General features: G+C 39.9%; 1 protein-coding gene across 1 annotated transcript in view; it reads right to left on the bottom strand.

Moving 5' to 3' along the window:
* Window positions 1-4,991: 4,991 nt before the first annotated feature.
* The window catches only part of LOC104913486 (leucine carboxyl methyltransferase 1-like), a 5,501-nt gene continuing 347 nt past the window's right edge, over window positions 4,992-10,145 (bottom strand). The window contains exons 2-7 of the mRNA XM_031555783.1: window positions 10,093-10,142; window positions 9,058-9,149; window positions 8,033-8,154; window positions 7,010-7,086; window positions 6,294-6,355; window positions 4,992-5,286 (exon numbers count right to left, since the gene is read on the bottom strand). Coding sequence (XP_031411643.1) covers window positions 5,273-5,286; window positions 6,294-6,355; window positions 7,010-7,086; window positions 8,033-8,154; window positions 9,058-9,149; window positions 10,093-10,142 — 417 coding nt within the window. The 3' untranslated portion in view covers window positions 4,992-5,272. The remainder of the gene's footprint in view (window positions 5,287-6,293; window positions 6,356-7,009; window positions 7,087-8,032; window positions 8,155-9,057; window positions 9,150-10,092; window positions 10,143-10,145) is intronic.

The raw sequence follows: 10,145 nt of genomic DNA, 5'->3' as shown, positions 1-10,145 counted from the left end.
AAAAAAAAAAAAAAACGATGGAAAAAAAATACCATGCAGTTCATTACACTAAGCGCTACATCAAATCCTCCAGAAGAAAGATCTCCATTTAGTTTTCAAGTGACCAGCTCTGGAAATGGCTCCTGTAAGTCACAACAGTGTTTTCCAGCAGCAGTTCTGAACAGGGACAGAGATGGTTTGTGCAGAGTTACAGGGGAGTGGGAAAAGTTGTACAGCAAGTGATTCAACGTTTTCAGTCAAGGCTTTTCTCCATGTGCATGTTCTGTAATAGCTTTACTGCTTCCCACACCCTTCTATTTAAGTTATTATATCAAGGCCATGATAATGGTACCAAAAAAAAACCCTCCACACACAGGAAAGTACTTATATAGTGACTTGTGTGCTGCCTGGAGACACAGCAAAGTAAGCGTCAGCCATCACAATTAGTATGGAATTGATGCAATCTTCTTGTCCAGCTTCACTGACTTGGGCACACCGGTATGTTAACAATGACCAAAAATAAATTGCAAGAATTCTGAAGTGCTCGAATAATGGAAACACCACAAACATTTCATCAGAGGTAGAAATAAACGTTTTCCGCTCACACCACATTGATTTGAGAATTTCTATCGCTGAAGAGCAAGAAAGAGCAAAACCTCCCACAGGTTAGGTTACTTGTCCTTTACAAGTGCTCAAATTTCAGCACAATTGCTGACATAATGAGCAAATTCAGTGTCAGTCATGCCTTGGCAGGGTAAGAGGGGATGGCCATGAACTGACTGCTCCCCAGTGCAGAGCTGTACGGACAAGTGAAATAACAGCCAGCAAGCCACAGCCTGCTTATTTCAAGTTACCTACCACGGGAAAGAATAATAAAATAGTTTACAAAACCAACAGCAGAAGGAAAAACAAACAAGCAGGTTTCCTTAAAGGCTCAGGAGAAATATTTCTTAAACATTAAAGCTACGCATACTTAGTGCTTAGGAACATCTTTGAGAACACAGAGGACTCCCTACAGCAGAAACTTTTAAAAGGCCAAGAAAGCTGATGAGGAACGGATTCTCTTCAAAAGCCTTCTACTCCAAACGCAGACACTACTTCTATTTCCAGTGTCTGGGCTGCCTGGCTCCTCTCTGGTCCATTCAAACAGAATGTACTTGTTTCTCCACACGTTTTCCTGCCAGCTTCCCTCAAATCTCCATTGATGGCTGTTGGCAAACACAACCGCAGATGAAAAGTGAAGAAGAGCTGCACACACATTATATGAAAGCTGATACAATTGCTAGAAGTTGTGCATTTGAAATGTATCTGAGAGCATCTCATTAAATATCTCCATAATTCATACATGCCAACATTTACAAGCAATACTTTTATCTCAGAGGAAATCTCATGGAAAGATACAAAATTTGCATAGTTTGCACAACTCAATTTTAAAATGAAAAAAGGCAAAAGGAAATCAAAGTTTGAGGAAAGAATTTAAGGCAAACCTCTAGAATTCTTCGTAAGATTTCTTCTACTTTTGGCTTAGGTATGGCAGGAAAAAAAAAAAATCAAGTCAAAGAGATGAAGATATCAAACCTAACCAGGGAAAAATACTTTAACAAAATCAGGCTGACAGCTGCTCCATCATTTCACATAGAGATGGCAATGACAGCTGATGATGGCTGGCACTGCCACTGTTCCCAGCCTGAAGGCCAAAAGTCAAAGCACAGTCATAAGCTCCCGAGAAAACAATGTGATCCTACTTCATGGTCTTTGGCACCAATTTCTGTTTTACTTTATGTTTTACAAGCATAACTTGATGTTCTAAATATGAATATTTGGAAATAGGCTGTCATTCTGAACAAGCAGCATTGGTGCAAATGTATTGTAAAATACCTACCTGCAGAGTAGCTGAAAAAGGAAAACGAAAACAAAACTCAGCCTGGTAGAACAGGAACACCATCTCAATTGATTTTCTTTTTTTCCTTATGCAAAAATCAATTTTTCTTTTAACTGAATCAAATAGTTGGTGTTCTTAGAAAAAGAAACTACTTTTTTTCCTTCACTATAATCTCACTCCTTGAAACATCAGCACAAGAACCAGATGCAAAGGAAAGCAGCATGAGAATGGGAAGGGCTTCCTGTAACGAGCACACAGTGCGTGTGCATTCTGTCCTGGAGAAGATATTGCCCCCAAAACACTTCATATGAAAGGTTTCCTTTCCTTTCTGTTGACTTACATGTTATCTCCCTTACAAGCTCCACATCCCTTGTTTTTGAAGGAACAAGACCACCTTGCTGTGACTCAGGCCAGCTGTCCTAATGCTGGCAGGGCCAGTGATGTTTGGTGGCTGAATCCATGGAAAGTCTCATATTCCAGGCACTCATTCCAGCATCTCACCATGGCTTTGCTGCAAAGTTGATTGGTCTCACTCTTTCCTACAGCATAGAATTATCTGACCGTTCTCTCTGTGATGCTCACATTCAACACATTCAATTGTGTACAGATTGTCTTGTACTTTTCTGAAACTAAGCCATGTGAAATACCAGATTCAGACTTCATTTGGGAAACATCAGGGAAGAGAGAGTAGGAAGAAAATCAACCCCATGACTGCAATCCACCCCATGACCCAAAGCCTCCTTTCAGCCTCATGTACAGATAACGTAAGCACGCACAAATACAACAGAGCATTTTTTCTGATCATATCACCCATACGTATAGTTTCCATGACTTTTGGCATGGAAGTAACAATACAAGTGGCTGGAATTTAAGTGTCATTGTACTCACAGAATGTCAGTAACATTTGCTTCCACTTGTCTTTTGACCTCTCCACAATAAAGCTTCCCTTCACAGAACCATGCTACCTGTAAATAAATGTCCTGCTTTATGATGGCTAGACCTCATCCCCTACCTTAAACTGTCCACTGAAGCAACACTGCTCAAGTTACAGCCACAGGTGCATAAATCACAGCATCATAGCACAGCACTTCCTCTGCTACAAGTATTCAGAGTTCTCTAAATCAATAAGTTCATGAGTGACACAAAGGTAATAGTTCATTGAAGTACAATTTGTACCTGCAAGGTGACAAAGGTAGAGCTTCCTGACACTCACAACTGCATTATAAACCAAATAGCAACACTGAACTTTGGAAACTATTTAACCTGACATTGCCACAGTTATGTCATATTACTGCACAAATTCACTGCTTCTCCCTGGAGATCTAGCATTGCCCTGTGAAAGACAGAGCTATTCAATGACAAGCGTCATCTTGTTGCGTTGAAGAGCAGAGGCCATAAATATCTACACATGAACTGCAAGGCTTGCTGCCACTTCTTTGTTTGAACAGAAAGGAGAAAACAAATGTTGCCCTGAAGCCAAGAAAGTTGCCTGTTAGCACTGCTTCCAAAAATGAAAACACTTGGCGCAAGGAAAAAAATACAGTATGAGAAGAGTCACTTCTGTGGATATTATAGCAACTGAAGAAATAAATTCCAAAGCAATTAAACAAATTGTTCCTTGTGCACAAGAGACAGTAGTGTGGACCTGACTTAAATGGAAAAAAACCCACCAACCCCAAAATCACCATATCCAAGATTCTAAAATGCTAAGCAATAAGCAGCATTTTATTGTCTGGAAGCACTGCTTCATTATGCCCCATTACAACTGGGGCCAGATGACACTTTGAGAACACTGAATTTTTCTAACAGCTCTATTAGGTCACACCAAAGGTCCACCCCACACAGCATCCTGCCTCCCACAGACACCAGCAGCCATTATTTAGGGAAGAGACAAAAAGAGGGCAAGCACTTGTTACTAATACTGCTGTTTTCTATCCTTTTTCCTAAAAATTCTTAAGTTTGATTGGGATTTCTGGACCATTACTGAACCAATGCTTTTATTTTATAAACATTGTACATATTATGACACGTACATCTTGTACTTCAGTAGCAATGATCAGCCAGAAGCCTCCCATTTCCACGTGAGGCACAAACTACTCCTTCCACCCATGTGCATCACTTTATATTCATCCGCATTGAATTTTATCAGCAAGTCACTAATTTCACAAGATTCTTCAGAGTGGTAAAAAAACTGCAGAAGAGTTTGGTCTTGCCAACAAGCTGCCACTTTGTATTCATTCTATCCTCCCAATTGTTTCTTAGTATTGAATAATATCCGCCAGATTTCCACCTCCCTCTACAATGAGAATTAACCACATATGCCTACCCTTCATCCCCAGCTCTTTTGAGAGAACCATTCCTTCCCCCTCTACAACAACAACAAAATTTTGCTGGCAAACTTTGGCAAATAACTTTGTTAATAGGCATTTTTCAAATTCAATTACATTATTAATTGGATGCCCTTCTCTACTACATTCATTAACTCCAGTAAGTTTGTGAAGCATAACTTATCTTCACAAAAGCCATGTTAACTATTTCTCGACACATTATATCATTCTGTGGTTCCACTAAGACTGCCTGTTAGAGTTCCTACTAATTTGTCCAAATTAGAGGCATCAGTCCTACTGGTTTGTAGCTCCCTGAATTGGGCTCACAGAGACCAATGGAGCCCATTTGAGTCTCAGCTCCCACCTTCCTGTTCTCAGGTACTAAGACAATTTTAAAATGAGAAGGTACACACCAGTTAGTAGCTGAGTGATTTCACTGTCAAGTTCCTTTAGAACTGTGAGAAGTCTTTAGGACCATACAAGATTCACCTGACTATTTCATTTGTCTACTTATGTCCTCTTCTGGTGCTACTTTTACAGGAAGCAGTTCTATTAATATGTCCTTAAAAAAAGAGTTCCCAGAGGGATTTCACACAAGCTTATTTATGGTTTTTGTGTGCCACAGCAGATCTCTAACACTTCCAAAGACCCAGACACTGGGCTAAACCCAAAGGTCTCAGCATGATACAGCCTACACCAGCTTAGCCACACAAATTCCTACATTAAGGCATTCGACACCCAGCACGGGGAAAGAAGATGATGAACAGCTTTAGAGAAATAAATCAGTCCAGTAGATTCAGCAGTGATGCACTAATTGAAGTTTACTTTTATGAATTGTTAATTAGTAGCTTCTGATTGGAATACATGCAACTTGATGACTTTACAATTGTTCTGCTGTACTAGAGGTATCTACAGAGCTATTCAGTTACACAAACACTATTGAACCATTCTGATCTTCTTCATATTAATGCATTTTCAGGAGTGCTTATGCAGCATGTTTCATTGTATGACATGGTTGTACAGTCTCCCACTGAAACTCAGTGCTACTTTGAAGCTGTTTTTCAGAGACAGGCACACAGGGCTTTCATCTTTTTAGACCTGAATGAAAAGTAGAGAACTCTGATATACAGATGTCATTTAAAGATTCAGTAAGTTACAAATCCCCAGTATGCAGTAGTAAAACGTGCAGGGCACACACAAATATGAGTAGTCTACTTAGTGTGACAGTTACTCTGATCCAAGTTCAGGCACTAAACAGGTCTCAGATGAGCACACACACCAAGTCGCTGGCAGGATAAGCACATCCTCTACACTCTCGAGGGCCCTCCAGACCCTTAGCTAGAGTGGTGCTTACAAAAATCACATGCAGATTTAGCCACCAGGAAATACACAACCTCAGATTCACAGTTACGCTTGCAAACACAAACTAGTTGACACTGCAGATGCAGATAACTAATCTTCCTCCTAAACAGTCCAGAAGAAATAACTACAGTGCACTACCTGCAATTTGGGCACCACAAAGGTTACTCAGAAGAACCTGTTTTTTCCCCCCTAAGTAAAGAATTTTTTTTACATTAAACTCTTGACACAACACTACAAGTCTGTAAGCTAAGACAATATGAGCACATAATACCATCTGAGTCTAATATCCTCTTTTAAAATACTGAAATGTAACAAACAGCACTGGCTCCTAAGAAATAACTTTGTAAAATACATTTGGTGGAGTCTTCACAGAAGTAACACAAAGACTTGTACTCTTAATGAGATTGAAAGACAGAGGAAAGCACTCATTTTAATCAAGCATACATGACTATCAGTAGCATTCTTTTTTTTCTGTGATAGAGTGAAACATAAGTTAAGCTACATACAAGAAAGAAGAAACTTTCTAGCAGAATAAAACCTTTTCAAAAGACGATATTTCTAACATGTCACAGAGCAAATGGGCATGATTCTATAAGAGAAGAAATAAGCCTCTCTTCCCTCCCAATTCTCTGTCCAAACAGCATTTCAAACATTAAAAGCCTGCCCACATATCAGAACAAAGTGATCCGAAAAGTTTTAAAAGTGCTGCAGTACATTGCTGATTTATTTTAAAGATGACTCACCTATTAGAAGAGAGTCCCCTGAATGGGTTTCTATGATTGGTTTTGACAGGGGAGGTTTTGATCTGTGGGAAGAAGGAAGAAGCAGCTCTGAGCAGTTCGGCTTGTTTAACTATGTGCTTCCAAAAAAATTTTTCTTTCAAACACATGTGAAGGACAAGAGAATACCTCTGCCCTCTACTGGAAAGAAAAGTGTTTGCAGATTAGACTTACAATATGCTGCAGTTGAGTTTCATACCCACGAACTCCTACAATGCTGAGGTAACTCTTCAAAGACAAATCTAGACACTCCCCTGAAGTATTCCCCATAAATCTTATTTATTCAAATAATATTCAAGTACTGTATCAGCTAATTCCTCTCTCTAACTTGACATGCAACTCTGAAAGTTTCCTACTGTATTTAGTTGGAAGAGAAAGAGACTTAATTGCCCCCTAATCACCCTGAGACTTGCTCTGTCTACTGTATTTTAGACAATTGAGAATTAAGTCAGTTTGCCTTCCTACAGCTTTCACACAGTGACTTCCCCAAATTGAAGCAGTGACAGAATAATCTTCTCTGTAGGACTTAGCCTGAATAATCAAACCTTTATTCTAAATCACGGAGTGTGAAGGACTCCTCTGAAGAGTGATTGAATAATTAAAATTCATAGCTTGTAATTCATTACATTTTGCTGATTTACATGTAGTTCCACACAGGTTAACACAAGCCTTACACTTACTTTATATTATGTATTTTTCTTGCAACTATCATTGGAAAATCCACTTCAAAGTATTTTCTAGGGAGAAGATTTTCATCCTGAGAATTGGATTAAGACAACAGAATTAGGAACATCCACACAACAAGAAGATTTAGCCTTAAGTCCCAAGCAGTTTTGTTTCAGTTTACATTGGCATTGTTAATAACAGCGTATTTAAACACACAACTTAAAAAATAGAAGTTGAGAATCATTAAAATATTCTCTAGGAATCAAACAAAATATTTAACATTTTTAGGTAAAACATCCTGGACACTAGAGTGGTATTGATTCAAGTTAATAAAAGTTAAAACAACCTCATATTCACAGAACTGTATGTCAGAAGAAAAGCTTTGCATCTCAGAAATAACTTTTCCCTTCCATTGAGTGTAACATAAATACTTGTGACCATGCAAAATGCAACTGGCCTCTTCTAGTTTTCTTTGAAAAAACAGATTTAGTGTAAGTTAGTAAGTAACCATTACACAGTATCTGAATATTCTGAATATTATCACACAGTACAAGAATCATGAATTATCATCAACTACATAAATGCATGCAGATACATAATATTTGTGTATATAATCTCACATTTATATAAATTCACATAACTCAGAAACAAGTAAAAAGCATGCACAACACTCTACCTCAATAACCTACTTGTGTGCTAGTATAAAACAAGGACGGTGAAAACCTGTGCTTAAGAGGACAGTAAGATGTGAAGTTCCTGAAAGTCCACTAGAGGTCAGCTTCATGTCATATGTTTTTTTCGGGAAGGTCAGTGAAAAACCCTCTCCTCATGTGCTACAGTTTAAAGATACTTAATTCTAAACAAGCTGAGAATAAGGTAAACCAGCCCGGGCAGTCTGCAGACATATACAGCCACACAGCACACCTCCACATTGTGCTACAGAAAGCAGCACTGATAAGCCCTCACAGAAGAGTGCTTCAAACATCCACACAAATCTCTGTCTTCAGCTGGGTTCTTTATTCTCAGCTATCACTTACCTTTAATCTCCAGAACAAGGTATCCATGCCAGCACCAAGATTAACAATCTGACAGTTGCACTCTGTCTTCTTTAGAAAAGCCTCAAGCAGATAACTGACACCCTGAACACGAGCATAATAGCCTGTTAACAAAAAAAAGTTTATATTTTTAAATTACTATTTTAGTAATGGATGCTTAATACTCAATTTTGTTTTTTAGCAACTTTGGAAACTCTTTATCTACTTAAAAATATACTTCTTAGGAAGAAGAATACCTCTTTTATAAGGATTATTTTTTCTTCCTGTTACTATCTCACCCAATGTAAGGAAAAAAAAAAAAGTGTGATTCCTTGGGTACACGAAGAACAGACCAAATTAATTCAAGCAGAGGCCAGAGCTGACTCACACTGTTGTCTCCACTCAAATAGTGATTTTGATTGCTCTGTGCAGAGTACTGCCCATTAACCAAAACATAGGGATACTCTATTTCAGAATACAGAAAATAAATAATAAGAACTTTGATAATAAGAAAATCTATTAAGAAGGTCAGACAGCATGTAATTTTACTATGAAGGGTATGTATCTTACTCTTTCACGTATACTTTATGTTCCATACACATAGCATACAGAAATTAGGACTGGAGTGCTTCAATGTTTGTAACACTGCAACACGAGGGCAGCACAGCAATGACAGCGTAGTAGCAAATTCCCAGACTGCAGAAGTAAGGAAATGCTCAAATACAGCAGCCATAGACACAGAAGCAAAGGAAAGAGCCTGCTTACCCCTAGGAAGACCTCAGGGATCTCCAGCAAGAGCCCCTTGCCTGGGCAGCCAACCCTTAAATGAGGTCTGGGAAGGGGTGGACCCTGGCTCTACTCCTTTTGCTCATACAGGTGCATTGCATGTATCTGAGCTCCCCTGGGTTGGCTCCACCTTCTCACGAGGTGCTCAATCACTGTATCAGGTGATAACTTAGCATTTCTACTATAAAGGACACTTAAAATATATTTGTACAATACTCATCCACACTTATTTGCTGACTTGCCTCTGTTGATTTCAGGTGCTTTTCTTTCTTTGGCTTGCCTCACAAAATACTGGATGTAAGGGTCCTTCCAATAACCGACGCTTACAGCAAACCTGCCCAGCAGAGGAAGAAAAATTAAAAGTTATGAATTAAGGCCACCAAGGTATATTTCAAAAGATAACCAAGCTTCAAAGGAGGCTCTCTGACCTGCATGCCTACATGCAGATAAGGTTTAAGAAGTCTACCAAATGTATGCAAGTATAAGAAGTTGCAGGATGCCCAGTTAAAAATTCTGGCTGTTCCTATACACGTAAGTATCTTTTCAATGGCCTTTACACTACCTGATGAACTTACACAAGATCCCAGTTCCAAATATTTCTTTGAGAACGCAGCAAGAAAGGATACGTATCTAAAAAGTCCCCTAATCGGTACAGACAACTTTTGTACATTTATATGCTGCAAACTGTATACGTTTATTCCTGAGCTTCTACATGCCACTTTAACACAGCCAACAACACTGTTCTGTTCTAATACAGCTTTCTGACCTCATAGCCTGGCAGGTTAACTCTCCAACACCCCTCCCTGGCATTACCTCAGTACCAAAGGAAGTAAGTGCCATCAACACCTGAATTAAACTCACGACCATACATAAGAGGGCAACAACCCCATCATCTCCTGCACACATCTTCGGGAAGAAACCACATAAAGAGCTCTGAACAACACCGAGATGTTTGTCCCGAGTTTTGCACGTCGCTGACATTTTCAGTTCTTGCTAAAAGGACAGCTCTAATTATCGGCAACCCTAATTATCGCTGATGATGCCTTACAAACAGGTTCTAAGATGAAAGCAGGTCAGGGCCGGGAGCTGACAGCAGCACCGCCCACAGTATGCCCTCGCAGCCAACACCCGCCCGCTCACACCACAGCCCTGAACGTCCCCGATCCCTTTCCCTTCCCGACCCCGCTGCTCTCACACGGCCAGCACCGGGCAGGCCATCGCCTCGCTGACGGGCCGACCCCACGCCCGGCTCGCTGCCCCCACCCCACAGCCATTACCGTTTGCAGACGGATGCGTCCTCGCACGTGCCCCGGACCGCCTCATCCGCCTC

The sequence above is a fragment of the Meleagris gallopavo genome, chromosome 16, assembly GCF_000146605.3.
Source record: "Meleagris gallopavo isolate NT-WF06-2002-E0010 breed Aviagen turkey brand Nicholas breeding stock chromosome 16, Turkey_5.1, whole genome shotgun sequence".
NCBI classification, from domain to species: Eukaryota; Metazoa; Chordata; class Aves; order Galliformes; family Phasianidae; genus Meleagris; species Meleagris gallopavo.
Note: the sequence above shows the minus strand (reverse complement) of the source record. Positions and strands in the feature narration are given on the sequence as shown.